The 14,882-nt window shown below is 34.8% G+C and overlaps 2 protein-coding genes across 4 annotated transcripts in view; one reads left to right on the top strand and one right to left on the bottom strand.

The window, feature by feature from the left end:
- The window catches only part of RGS20 (regulator of G protein signaling 20), a 40,190-nt gene extending 36,530 nt beyond the window's left edge, over positions 1 to 3,660 (top strand). For both annotated transcript variants that reach the window (XM_086742334.1, XM_086742333.1), the window contains 2 exons: positions 1,026 to 1,260; positions 2,497 to 3,660. In XM_086742334.1, coding sequence (XP_086598460.1) covers positions 1,026 to 1,260; positions 2,497 to 2,685 — 424 coding nt within the window. In that variant the 3' untranslated portion in view covers positions 2,686 to 3,660. The remainder of the gene's footprint in view (positions 1 to 1,025; positions 1,261 to 2,496) is intronic.
- A 4,544-nt stretch (positions 3,661 to 8,204) lies between these two features.
- Positions 8,205 to 14,882, bottom strand: part of TCEA1 (transcription elongation factor A1) — a 29,024-nt gene continuing 22,346 nt past the window's right edge. For both annotated transcript variants that reach the window (XM_086740812.1, XM_086740810.1), the window contains exons 6-10: positions 13,457 to 13,513; positions 12,313 to 12,467; positions 11,471 to 11,617; positions 10,455 to 10,526; positions 8,205 to 9,394 (exon numbers count right to left, since the gene is read on the bottom strand). In XM_086740812.1, the coding sequence (XP_086596938.1) occupies positions 9,386 to 9,394; positions 10,455 to 10,526; positions 11,471 to 11,617; positions 12,313 to 12,467; positions 13,457 to 13,513 (440 nt within the window). In that variant the 3' untranslated portion in view covers positions 8,205 to 9,385. The remainder of the gene's footprint in view (positions 9,395 to 10,454; positions 10,527 to 11,470; positions 11,618 to 12,312; positions 12,468 to 13,456; positions 13,514 to 14,882) is intronic.

A 14,882-nucleotide genomic window follows, 5' to 3' on the forward strand; every position in this document is an offset into this window, starting at 1 on the left:
CAACTTTGTAATGAAGCTAACTGGCAGTGCTCACCCTTACAAAAACAATAAATATAAAAGGGAGCTCAGGTCCTCCAAGAGTCAGGCAGAATTGATCAAACAGGTAGGGGCATCTATAAAACAGTAATAGACAGGAGGGTACCTTTTATGGGGTTTGAATCATTGCTTCTTTCCATGTATTTTCATTCAATTTTTAACAATAATTCAACAAGGATTATTAACTATAGAAAAAATGTTTAGCTGTTGCAGAGGGACTTCTTTGTTGCAATTACTTGGAGCAGTAAACTGCAATTTCTGCATCAAAGCACTAGCAATCATCTGCATCTGAGCTTTTGATAAGCATAATTTCAAAAAGCATCTTAGCCCCCAACATAAGAAGGGCATGGACCAGTTGGGAGTAAATCCAGGGGAGGCCATGAAGCTGATCAGAGGGCTGGAGCACCTCTCTTATGAGGACAGGCTGAGAGAGTTGGGGCTGTTCAGCCTGGAGAAGAGAAGGCCCCAGGAAGACCTTATAGTGGCCTTCCAGTACCTAAAGGGGACCTACAGGAAAGCAAGGGAGAAATTCTTCAGCAAGGCTGAATAGGTGACAGGACGAGGGTTAATGATTTTAAAACAGAAGGAGGTAGATTCAAACTAGATATAAGGAAATTTTTTTATTTTTTTTTTACAATGAAGGCAGTGAGACTCTGGAACAGGTTGCCTAGAAAAGTGGTGGATGCCCCATCCCTGGAAACATTCAAGGCCAGGTTGGAGGGGCCCTGAGCAACCTGACCTGGTTGGAGATGTCCCTGCTCCTTGCAGCGTGGTTGGACTAGATGACCTTTGAAGGTCCCTTCCAACCCAAACCATTTTATGATTCTATGATTCATTAGTTTGCACTTGGGTAGTTCCAGTGAGGAATTTCAGCCCTATGAACCTTGCCATTTAGTTCCATTGTGACAGCAGATGCCTTCTGCCAGCTGCAAATAGCTTGAGTAACAATCATTCATTTCTCTTGTCTTGTCCTCTCCTTCCTCCTCAAGCCCTGCTCCTACTCTTGAAGAAGTAAATGCTTGGGCTCAATCATTTGACAAGTTGATGCTTACTCCTGCTGGCAGAAATGCTTTTCGGGAATTTCTACGAACAGAATTCAGCGAAGAAAACATGCTCTTCTGGATGGCCTGTGAGGAACTAAAACAAGAATCCAACAAAAGTGTCATTGAAGAAAAAGCAAGACTAATTTATGAAGATTACATTTCTATCCTTTCTCCAAAAGAGGTATATTACTTTCCCCAGTACATTCCTTGATGCTGCTTTGCACAGTTAGTTCTAACATGTGTTTACAGCTACAATACTCAGGGAGAACTTCCACCCCTCCATGTTCCACTGCCATCAATGAGAAATTTAGGGGAAAAAGGCAAACCAGTCGTTGAGGTGAGATGGTCAAAACTACCTTCACTGGCTGTAAGAAAGGTCTTCCTGTGCTACCCTGGCATGCTTATGTGAAGTCTTTAGTTTGAGGCACAAATATACAGATCATCACTTTATCCTTGGTCAACTTAAATTTTACTTGTTGGACAAATCAGTTTCTTTTTCCTTTGCACTAGGAAGGGGGTGTGTGCATCTCTCCAAAAGCATAGGAACCACAAATAAAGCGTTACTTGCAAAGCACTAACTGCTCAAAGAGCAGCTCACAAAATATGGCATAGAACAAACACACTGACTTCCTGAAAATTTTCAAAACTACTTGACATTATTTGCTGTTAGGAAATATGTCAAGTTTTCAAGACACCTCAGTTCAGTTTGAATGTAATCCTGCCAAGCAGGCTGGAATTTTAAACCTTCCAATGTCCTTGCAAAACTCAAACTTAATTGTTTGCAGTGCAAGCTATACATACATACTTACAAAAACGCTGTTTAAATCTAGTCAGTCTGTTTTGCTAATACTAGTATCTTTCTACAGACACTAGAGTCTTGCAGAAAAAAAAATGACATTACTTGTATGTTGTATGGAATCATTATACATCCATACCTGTGGTTCACATCAATTCACTCTGCTTTTTAACAGGAATTTGATTAAGCAACAGCTTCCCAGTTATAGTTTCCGTCTGCGTCATACTGCTTACTTTAAATTCAGTCTCTTTACAACAGCACTAACTCCCAAGGAAACGAACTGTCACAAAAAATTATAAATCCTCTCTACTACAGAGCAGGAGGTTGGTCTGGAAATAGTCCACCAGTCTCCTGGGTTTCAGTAGTAACGGGATTGCAGGGAGCCTTTTTCAAAGTAAGGTCACCTCAGTGAGAACATGTCTCCATCCATACTCAAGATATTTCTACTTCCAAATTTCAACACAGTCATTTTTTTGCCTAACTATAGTTAGCAGTTTTTATACTCTTGAAGGAGACCAGCTGAAATGGTTAAAAAAGACTGTTTTTTCAACCAATAAAACAAACCTAAGAACTCACATGTATACCACTATTATTTATGTGACTTTCTATTTTAATATGCAGGTCAGTCTGGACTCCAGAGTAAGAGAAGTTATTAACCGAAATATGCTGGAACCCTCGCAACACACCTTCGATGACGCACAGCTTCAAATTTATACCTTAATGCACAGAGACTCCTACCCACGGTTTATGAACTCTGCTATTTATAAGGATTTGCTTCGGTCCTTATCTGAAAAATCCATTGAAGCATAGAATTTTTTCTTAAGTGTATTTATTTTAAAACAAACGGAACTCTGGGCTACACTAATCCACCGGGAATTTGGAATGAATCAGATATTTACCTGAAAATAACTCAGGCAAGTTTTACTACAGACTGAATTATTTGAACCCGCACAAGTATGACACAATCGGCTAACTACAATTTCTGATCAAATTCAGCGTTACTTTGCAAAAGAGAATGAAGAGAAAATGTTGTTGTTCAAAAAAAGCAGCATTTTTTCAAATGCAGCACACAATTCAGATGCAAATCTGTTACAACGTATGTCTGAAGTACAAATGCCAAATGAGCATGAAAACTAAATTTTAAGTGGAGTGTTTGAATTTTCTTGCCCCATCCACACTGCAACCAAAGTAAAAACAGTACTATCCACCTCTGGGTTATACTAGACAAAGTTTACATATCATACCTGGCACAGGTACACTCCACTTGTCTTGGGTATATTTAATAAATATAAGGTGCACTAATGGAAATCGGTATGGCAGTCTCAATTTTATGAAAGCTAATGGATGAAATAATGCTGCCTATAAAAATCTTTTGCTGAAGAATTGTTATTTTACTACTAGAGTCTGCTGAAAGCATTTTTAAGTTCCTATTGTTGATGTTTATAAAGTTAAATTATTTACTTAAGAGGAAGAAGAGTCTGGGCATTTAAATTCCAAAATAAAGCACAAGAATTCTCACATACTCTTCTCTTCCCTCGGTAGGTAGATGTAAAAATCTCTCACTATTCGCTCCTGAGACGATGGCGGTATCAACCATCTTGGTTTTGTACATATTAAATTCTCCCATTACCTGACAGATCTTGTAAGGTTTCTATTACAGATATGCACATATTTAATTGACAAGAGGAGGAAGCTGGAACTATTCTGTTCTGATACAGCTCTACTTCAGACTGTCTGAAAGAAAAGCAACACCTCTATCCATGAATAAACTTCATTTACAGTATCCCCAAAGCATTACACTTGATTTCTGATCATGTCTCAAAAAACAGTAATCATAGGAAGTAAACTGAATCTGCATAAGCAACATGTAGAAATAACTTCTTTATTTCAAATTACAAGATTGACTATAATCCCACTATATTAAACTTTGGAGTTTATAGTGGACTTCCATTTAATGGTATTTGTTCCTGCACATTTATTTAAATGAACAAAATGACACATATAGGTAGGAAAAGGACATATGGGGAAGAAAAAGAAAAATATCCCAAGAAGGGAAGAATCAGAGAGGTATAGTTCAGTGACCTTTACTGTAGCCTTTCTAAAACCTACTCTTTGCCTAATTCCAGCACTATGAAAAGCATAAAATGGGGACTTTCTCTGAAAAAAAAAAAAGGAAATGGGAATAACAAGGCAGAATTTAGGAGATCAATTTAATTGTTTCCTCATTGCACTCAGCAGGAGACAAGTTCTGCCCTTACAGCATTCGCATTATTAAACAAATAATGATGAGATTTTTCATTACACAGCACCACAGGAGAAGACCCAAAACACGGTAAGTTAACAGTAGCTATGGACCAGTTTCCATCATCTCCTTCCAAAAACAAAACACCATTCAATATGTCAGCACAAAAAAGTAAACAAAAAAACTTGAGAGACAGCAAATAAAGTGCTTTTTTCCCTCTGTAGTACAACAGTGGATGACTAAGTTAAAAGGAAGCTCTTCTATATACTACTGCTTAAGATATGGTCCCATTAGCCATCGCTACTGCTTAATGTATCAATGCTGGTTATCTCAGCTGAGTTTCTAGTAAACATACCCAAAGCACTATCAATACAATTTCAGTTTACATAAAGTATTACATGATAGGTATAATTTCAACAAAATAAACTAGATATATTGGCATGGCAGCATTCATGGGGAGCCTGCAGTCAAACTGACGATGCTGTATTGTTTTAGTCAGGGCAGGTGAGAGTGCTTGAAAACTCTTAAGTTGACAAAATAAGTTTAACTAGGTCAAATTCAGCTTGCTGGAAAGATCAAATGCACACATCAAAAAAAGTTCAAAGTGTGTCATGTCATGAAATGGAGGATTTAATTTATTTTAAGTTCTCTCTCTTCATTGCACAGATACTTCATTAAAAGCTGGAAGACAGACCAAACACTCGTACTTTGTATCAAACAATATATTCTATTATTCTGCAAGAAAAAAAAAAAGAAAAAGATGCAACGAAATTAGAGGAGAGAAAAAACTATATTGGTTTGGGCAGTTTTATGGTTAACATCAGATTATTAAAAGAATATAATAATTTTAAAGCTTATTTTCCATGTGCCACAACTTCTAAGCAAATAAAATTCCCTAGGCAACTTTAATTTCACTTCTTGTATTACAATATTCTGACATTTGCAATGTGCATCTTTCCTGAAAAATCTTAACAAATTTTAATGCTGTTGTTTAGGTTTAAGCTTACACCCAACACCAATGGCAGAATGTTGGTCCTTAGATACCCTGAAAGTATCTTTTAAAAAACCCAAACAACCCACTCCCCTAAATATCTTGTTGTTTTGAGGCTGTTTAATGCTGTATTTAATTGAAGGGGGAGGAGGGAAAAAATAAAAATAAAAATTAAAAAATAAGAGGAAAACAAAACCCACCCACAGAAGGTTTTTAGCTACATTTCATTACTATATCCTTGCTTATTACGCACAAAGTCTTCTCAGGGTAAAACTGAGTTTCACTGAGAAGAAAAGTTACTACAGGCAAGTTATTACAGGAATAGCAGGAGAAAATAATCATATTGGCAAAATATATTATTTATAATTCATCAGGAAAGAAATTATCACAAAATCAATTTATCCTAGCTTGAAAATAAGCATGGTTGGTTTGTCTTGGCATTTATCTAACTGCAGGATACCATTAAGTTCTAACAACTTTCCAGTCCACTGGTGTCTTTTCTTCAATGTCTGCACTTCACAAACCAGTAACTCCCACAGAACATGCATACTGTTAAAGACTGCTCTTTTCACTAGCTTGCTAAGCAGTATTAAAATTGCATGGGCTCCTTCAGCTGACATATTATGCTTTACACTGACCTTTAAATTCCAAAGTCATTAGCACAATACAAACAAAGAAAAAAAAAAGTTACATATATCTCTCCTGAAAGGCTCTATTATATAAAGATAGATTAAAATTTATCACACAAACATCAGGTACTTATGCACTGTCTGATTACAAAGGTTATCTGAAAAAGAGAAAATGATGAGAAAGACCATCACCATGTGAAGTAATTTTTAAACAAGTTTGCTCTAAACAGTACTTCAGAACACGTCTTCTGCCATGAAAGGTTATCAGTATCATTTCAATGACATTAATGAAAGATTTTCTACACTAATGTTGTAACTAAATTAATCCCAAACCTTTTAAAATAGTAAAACAATTCAAGATCAGTGATGACCTAGCGAAACAGAAGCTAATATACAACTGTATGAAATTGTACTTTAAGAGGTGAAAGTCCTCAGGTTTATTTATATGAATAACTACTAATGATCCATCTCAAAAGACATGCGTTTGAAAGGTAATACAACCACTTTTTGCAGAATGAAGACTTCATGTTGATGAATTTAAATTCTACTTAAGCTGGTATGGTTTATAAGTTTCAATTTAAAATTCACGTATGTGACCACAAGTGGAATCCTGAACTCTAGATAAAAATCAGGCACTTCCTCCAAAATGCCTAAAAAGTGCAATAGGGCTTCAAAGTGGGATTCACAAAAGCCAAGATTCATTGAGCAGGTATTTACCTTCTGCTTAGTGCTAGTCAAAAAGAATAATTCAGTACAAGGTTATTTTAAAACCCACATTTTCTTCTGAGCAAGTTAATAGAATTATACATGGGGAAATGCCTTCTAGCTAAGGATTCAGAAGCTGTTTTCTAAGCAGTAGATACCTCTGTCCTTGCTTACAGAAGATGGCATCCTTAAAGACCTACACACACACAGAAACTTTAAAAGGAACATGGCTCCTTCTTCCTCTGCTAGATTAGTATAAAAACTATCTCAAGTTGTAGGACAACTGTGTTCCTCTCTCTTTTGTCTGAGAGGATTCAGATGTTCATAAAGGTAATAAATAAATGTGCTGTTCTTGGATGGGAGAGATTCATCACCAGTTCTGCTGGCATGTTCTACTGCATAAAAGGTACTGGGTCAGTCGTAGCATGACTACAGCTCAGTAGCTAAGCCAGCCAGTTGAGAAAATGAGATATAGTCAAAGCCCCACCTCTATATCTTTCTCCTACACATCCTTCAGACTTTGCATGGTCTCCGATAGAAGGGAGCAATTTCAGACAACTGGAAAAACGGAAGCTCCTGTTGAACAGAAGTGCATTCAAAGCTCACTGCTGAGCAGTTTTATTTTTGGATTTGAGTAACCAAAATGAAACATTAATAGAAATTAGGCACCTATGATCTTTTTTGGATCTAGTTCTTGGACTTCACCTTTCATTGCAAGAAAGAAATAGTTCTTTCTTCTGGGCAACAGAAGGGAGAAAGGGAGAAGACTGTTGCCACAGTCATAAGATAACATTAAGCGAAACAATGTTTTATTTTAACTCTTACTCCCATTTGGATACACCTACATCAGAAAGCACTACTGTAGTTCTAGTTATTTTAATAAAGTCCAAATACAATGCAGTAAGTACAGAGAGACAATTACTGTATTTTCTCAAAAGGTAATTTTCCTAAGTGTCACAGTGAGGCATAAAGATTAAAGGATCTGTGGTGTGAATAAGGTAATGCAAACCAACTTGTGCCTGCCCTGTACATATGCTGTGAACAGCAGTGGAAATTTAAGCCTACTTGGCATCCAATCTGCAATAATTTTTAACATATTTTTTTTTACTTTCTTCTTTACAAAAGGTCTCCAAACAAAGCACTGCAATTGATATTAAATGTATGTCATTAGTTTGTTGCTGTCTTAAACAACTTGAAAAAAAAAAAATCAATTATGCATCTTTAACCCTTAAGAGGCAATCCTGCCAAAGGACCTACACACAGGCTAAAAATAAACTCATACTGTCAGTAGAAAAATTCATGTTTTCTGAATTAGGGTACTAATATCAAATAAATGAGTTAAATGAGTTAAAAACATTTTAATGTAAACTTATGCAAGCAACTTTAAATGCTGAACAATTTTCTCCCTAAAAATGTTTGTAATTAAACGTCCATTTTAATCATTTTTCCTTTCAGCAGAAAAGCTACTTTTCCTGCCTTGCACAAGCTGACTGGAAAAGCTTGCTCTATAAAGTATTTACCAAACACTTTTTGTCTTGCAAAGCTCAAGTGTCATCATACTATTTCCAACTAATTTGTTACAATTGGCACCATCATGTAAAAAATATTCAACATAGAAAATCTTGTTTTTCCTTTACAGTAAAGGAATTTATTCTCCAGGAACCACACATACTCCTTTCATTCCCCCATGAATCCTTTATATATTGCCAGGATAGATCTCCTCAGCCCCAGGCTTCGATAAATTCAGTAATATAAACTTGAGTATAATGAAACAATTTAATATCTTTTAAAGATGTTGACATATTTTTTCCTTGAAAGCACATCTGAAAATACTTCTAAACATGTGCACTGTTAAAAAGCAAGCTCTAAGAAAGCAGTATTTATATCATTCCACATATGGAAAAGATTATAACTTTAAAAATTTATTCTCGTCTGCAGGTCTATGATTGACACTGGATAGTCTACATCTCAAAATTCAGTTAATGAACAAAATTAATGTCATTTATATGGAGTGAATTTAATATTACCTCCCCAGTCAGTTTACATCATTATGAAATTGGTTAACTGTTGTTATTAGGACAGCCTACAACACAATGCCTTTGCTTATTTACAAAGTCTAAACCAAACTTGGCTGTCAAGCACATTAAGCAAAACTGAACACTCAGTCAGATTTAACTGATTATGTTAAAATATTCCTAGAAATAATACCTACTGACGGAATGTAAAATACACGCTTTGGGCAATAAAATATATTGCACTGATCAGAGCTGGTTACATAAGTAAGCTTAACCAACCATTGCAAAAAGAGGTCATCATATCCACTAATAAAATTTCCAAACCCCATGACCACAAACTTAGTCCTAATTCAGAATCAGTACGTACAAACTAGAGAGTTAGCTAAATTGTGATTTAGTTAACAACCGAGTTTAATGTAATTAGATGAAGTTAGATACCTTTTCTCTTTGTAAAACTAGTGAACGCAGCAGCAAGAAACAAATTCCACTCTTAAAACTGAACAAATATGGAGGTAAAATACATATGAGAGGAGTGTGTATGTTTCATATCGAAAAAAAATACAGTACATTCGCACAGTTAAGAAAAAAATCAAGCCAATTAGCAAAATGTTTAATTGGTAAAAGTTTAATGTCAACTTACTTATAAAAATGAAAAAATATTTTAACATTCACCATACAACTGAGCAACCTGGCCCTACTGACTATCAGCTATAGGAAGGCATTTAAGGAAATGATGGTTGTGTCAAAACAAAGGCTAACTTCAGGCATGTATGCTGCTTTTAAAAAAAAAAAAAAAAAAAAAAAAAAGAAAGAAAACAAAAACCAAAAAACCTCTCATTTGCAGGAAGCTAGATGCTTAGCCTAGTTTTTAAAGCTAATTACAAAATCCTCTTTCATACTGGTCCAGATGTCTTGACAATTTCTTCTTCTAACAGAACTGTCAAAAGAAAAGAATTTTTATGAGATCTTTATACAGCTTATTTCTAAATCTTTCCAAGAAGAAACAGAAATATGACACCATACTTAGGATATGGAAATTACTAGTTAAAGCATTTGCTTATATCATAACCATTCCTTCACTCAAGCATCTTTATATGGACACTTTTGTAAGAAGGTTTTAAGGACAAATGAACTTTTCCAGGTACTGGAACTTTTCCAGGTACTGCATCAAACAATTTCTTTATAAATTATTTAGATATCTTGGAGTATAGATTTGAACAATATTCAGTAACAAGATATGTAAAACAAGATGCATAAAACATTTTTTTAAATGCAGTAATCTTAATGTATGCTGTGCAACATGGTTCTGCAGCATTCTTAACACAGAAAAATAACAGAATGAGGGTATCATACTTCATATTGCATGCTATCATATCTTAAATTGTAAATTTTACAGGCCTTCATTTCAGTGTTTCTCCACTTTATTGGACTACCAGAGTTCCTCAGAAGCTTTTATAATTCCCATTTCCTGAACTTAAAAAAAAATTCAAATCAAGTTATTACTGCCCTACACTTACCCTGACACAGGAATATGGCAGCAGACATCTCTTTTTTACCCACTCCCCTTCTTTTCAGAGTAGCAAAAAACCCCGAAAAAATAACAAAACAAACAAACAAACAAAAAAGGTCTAAAAAGGCCTATTCCACTCCTCAAAGCAGAGATTAAAAATATGTAGAATATCTTTGGGGGAAGAAAGAGAAAATACAGTGACTTTGCATAGCAAAGCAGTACTGTAAGTAAATGCTACAAGGACTAAGTCAATGTCCTGACTTCTCTCCCCCTTTGCCACTGCCCTACTTGTGTGATCTCACACCTTCCGTCAAAAAAACCCTTTTCTAACCTAAAGCTATTTTGCAATATCAACATGTAATATCATTAACGAGCTAAGAAATAACCAGAAGTCAACAGAAACTCATTTGTTATTTACTGCAAATCAAAATTAAGCACAGAGCCTGGCTGTCTGTTATCAATATGCAGAGCAGTCTAACAGTCTTACCTTCCATCTGTTTCCACATTCATTACAGACAACAAATGTTGTCATGGGTTCATCAGCACTGCGAGTTTGAACCTTTGGCAAAGGCAAGAGCCAAAGTGGAAAAGGTAAATTAGTATCTTCAATTTTCATTAGTAAGTTTTCAATGTAAAAGTTTAACATCGAAGTTTAAAATCAAGGAAACACATTTGGATGAAAATACAAGTTACCTTTCCCTATCAATTGAAACTGTTTTTTTGTCTAGACTATAAAGCGATCATAAACTTAGGTTTTGACAGATTTAGAAGCACTAAAATATAAATTTCACCATAGAAACTGTGCACATACTTCTGGGAAAAGATTCTGCAGTAAAACTACATGTTCATATGTTTACTGAAACGTATTGAATTGATTGAAAATCAGCTTCCTACTTAAAGCATCTGATATACAATATTAAATTATAAATGCAGCTGATCCTATGACAAAAATTACATGCTCTGAAGTACTACTGAACAAGTTAAAGCCCTTCTTGCACATAGTTCCTAATTAAAATAGAAGGTTGCAGGAATGATTGTAAATCAAGGTCTAGTGTTAGTCAAATGGTAGATGATACATAGAAACAAATATAGATGTATGTATATATATTTTATATGTATGTACCATTATCTTCTGCTACTTATGCCCTCTGTAAAGAAAAGTTTACACACATAAAAAACAGTGAATTAGTTCTCCTCCACATAAATCCATATTAATAAGACATGAAAAGAAGAATTACCAAAACCTATCATTGCAGAGAAAACTGATGTTTCAGGCTAGATAGATACTCAGCTTGGATTTGCATAAAATCTTTATTCAATTAACACAACAAACATTCTTTATGTAAGCACACCTAAATAGATCCCACTACCTCCCACATACTTTGTCATTTTTCAGCATTTTGTTAACAGTTCATTTTGTAATTAAAACTTTTTTCTCTGACATTCTTTTTATAGGACTTAAGCTTTGAAAAAGGAAAACGAAGAATTTGAATAACCATGTACCTGGGTGTATGTACAGTTCTTCTTTTTGCACTTGCCGCACGTAAACAGATCAGTTTGGGTACCTCCTGTTTTAGCCATCTGGTGCTCTCTGATAGCTTCTTTGGTCAGATTTTTGCGCATTTCTTTCAGCTCATCACTTGCCATTTCCTGTTATGGAAAAAGAGCAGAGAGTTTACTAAAGAATTTTTGTTTTAAAAAAATCATTACCCCTGTGTGAACAAATTGTTTTTGATTTAGAATCCATAAACAATAACTCTATTGAAGGGCAATAGAGAGACTTCAAAGTCATTTGAAGTATTCTGTAAAAATTCAGATAAGCTTTAAATGAACACTGAAAATGCCAATGGGAGAGGGACTGATCTTTAAAAACACAGTGTTTAAAACCACCTTGCACAGGAGTATAACAGCAGAGGTTAGCATTTGAGAAACAAATAGCAAGATAGGCTACCACTTACATACACAGAAAGGTGAATGGGTAAGCAGCTTGGAGTCACTAGTCAGACATTTTTACATTGTCCTGAATTTAAAAAAACTATCACAGATACATAACATGGCCTTTCGAAAACCACACAACGTACTCTGTTTCAGGAAACTTGCATGTGACAGCTTACCTGCCTTCCGACTTAAGAGACAAAATCAGATATTTAGGAACCATTAACAGACATCACTTTCACTCCCTCCGCCCCAACACAGCCCTGTCTAATTCAGACTGTGCATGTCACAAATAAGCCATGGTCTTTTAGGAGTGCAGGCAGCTTACATAAATTATTTTAATGGCTAATAAATACAGGCCAGGACGTAAGTCCAATAGGGAAATACTTCAAGATCTGTGCTTTACTTACCTCTGCTGTCATTTTGGCAAACTTGTCAGGAGGAATGTTGCCACATAACACATTTTTCCTTAGGTTAGGGTTCTTTGCATCCTTGAGATTTGCTATCCTACTTCGTACCCTATTTTTGTATTTCATATCAGTGTTTTTTAATTCTTGAAAAATAGGTGCTTTGGATTTAAGGAACAAAACATTAACAAGTAAAACAGAGCACGATACAGAAGTAATTTTGGGAGACAATTTTTCTAAAGCAATGTTCACTGTTAACACAAGAGTCCTTCCCCCCACCCCAATCCCAACTAAGCTACTGCCCTGTTCAACACAGCAGACATCATGTCCTTCTGAAGTCTAATCATAATTTAGCATCTGGTCAGTGAAACATGAATTTTTGGGTGGCAGAATCTTAAATGAAATTGTGAAAAGTCATATATAAATTTCTGTCCAGTTCCTAGACCTCATCCTGAGGATTAATTCATTTCTAAAAAAATATTCAAACACTGGAAGCTCACTAACAGAATTTTAAAACAAGTTTGCAACAGAAAAAGGGACCTTCTTAACCGGAATTGTGTCTCACTGTAATTACCAAAGGGCATTAGCAAGTTAGAATCATGAAGCTTAGGCTATTTCTATACTTAAGAATACCCCCACAAAACAAACAAAAAAAACCCAAACCTAAAATAAGAAGCAGCCCAGATCTCTGCTCTGTAATTATTCAAACATTGCTATCAGAACAACTCTTTTAAAAATTCCAAATTAATTTAAAAATAAACTTGTAGAAAATGAAATAAAGACATTGGAAAAAGATTAAAACTGTTAACAAGATTTTAAAATAACATAGAAGAGCCTAGCATTTTATGTCAGAATGCCTCAGTATGATACAATATTCCTGCTGCAAGGAATACACATTGAACTGAAAAAAAACCCCACACACTCACCTACACATATTCCTACATGTTTTAAGGCAAATAATTTAGGTTGTGCTGGTTTTTTAAACACTAAATTTCTGCACTGATAGGTTGAACACAGTTTGCTATTTTTGTTTTAAATTAAGTTTAAAAATACTCAATATATAGATCATGTTAATTATTTTTAACATTATCAACGCTTTTAAAAAATACTCTTGCTTTAGAGCACCTAGATGTAAAACAAAGGATATCTTCTTCAATCTGAGAACCCAGCTCTTCCTCATCAGCACCAATAGCAATGTAATCATCTGAAGAAAACAAATATTAAAATATTAGCAACCTGACAATCTCATTAATATTCTATATCCCTGAGAACCCATTCAAAACTCTGAAATTCAGTAAATTACGAAACATCAGCAGTGAATTTTCCTTTTGTCTAGGAGAGTTTAATTTGCTGTATACTTATCCTTTCAAAAGTGTGTTAACTTACTACTTGGAAGAACAAAAATAAGTGAAACGAAGAACAACAGAAGCTTATAAAAGTAGAACAAGCCTAAATCTTTCACAAAAACAAGAATTCTGACATCTAGTTGCAAGCAGTGACAAAAAATTTAGCTATACAGAAAAAAATTAAATATTCTAATAGGCTTGGCAGATACCATCTCCACTGCATATCTATGTATAGATTAGACCATTATAAAGAGAAAACATTTTGTATTGTGTTTCAACAATTCTTTCAGTCTACACAATACAAGCATAAGCAATTAATGTTTTGCATGCATGCAGGATAAATTAATTACTATGTTTCTAATGAAATCTAACAGAAACAATATTATCAGATATTTTTTAAAAATGCAAAGTAGAAATGTATCATAAAACATGTAAATTAGAAGAAAAAAAAAACATAGCAATCTTGAAGACAAATGCAACACTCAACCTAAAATGTCTCAAGACAATCATTTACTCTTTCTGACCAAGACTCAAAGACAGCTGCTTTTCCAAGACAGCTTAGGACAAATTAGATACAGTACGAGTTTTCCTCCTTCTCATTTTCACGAGCATACTTCAATGAGTAATCCAAACACCATTTCTCCTTCAGTCTCATGCAGAAGGCCATAAAACCAGAAAATAACCTCATTTTTTTGAGACTGGCATTCAGCTCATGAATGATCAGTTTATATGTGCTGTAGAAAGTAAAACAGCAAGAGGAGTTCTTGAAAAACTAACTAAAATTAAGATTATATAGAATTACGAATACTAAGATGATATATGCAACTTTCTGGTCACAAATTACTTTAGAAGCCTATGAACTACATGTCCAAAGGACCACAAATTCATGCTCTTCAGTCAGCCTTGACTACTGACTGTATGTGAATTTATGTGAATTAAAAGAAAGAATAAAAGAGTGAAGAGGGTCAAAATGGATGATTCAGAAGCGTTCTTACACTGGGTCAGGTTACACTAAGCTATGGACAGAGGAACAGGAGCTGAGTTGTAAGTTCTGGTAGAAAAGAAGAACCCACCAGAAAAAAAAAAAATCAAGTCATTCTGAGTAGCCCAACTTTTAGTTTGCTCCTTATCTAGCATATAATTCAATTTGTTGATTTAAAGACACCCAAGTGTACATGACATGGAAAAAGAAAAATCCCCCAAACAGTCAAGAATTTACAGATGCCC

The sequence above is a fragment of the Chlamydotis macqueenii genome, chromosome 2 (genome assembly GCF_036417535.1).
Source record: "Chlamydotis macqueenii isolate bChlMac1 chromosome 2, bChlMac1.mat, whole genome shotgun sequence".
In the NCBI taxonomy this organism is placed as follows: domain Eukaryota; kingdom Metazoa; phylum Chordata; class Aves; order Otidiformes; family Otididae; genus Chlamydotis; species Chlamydotis macqueenii.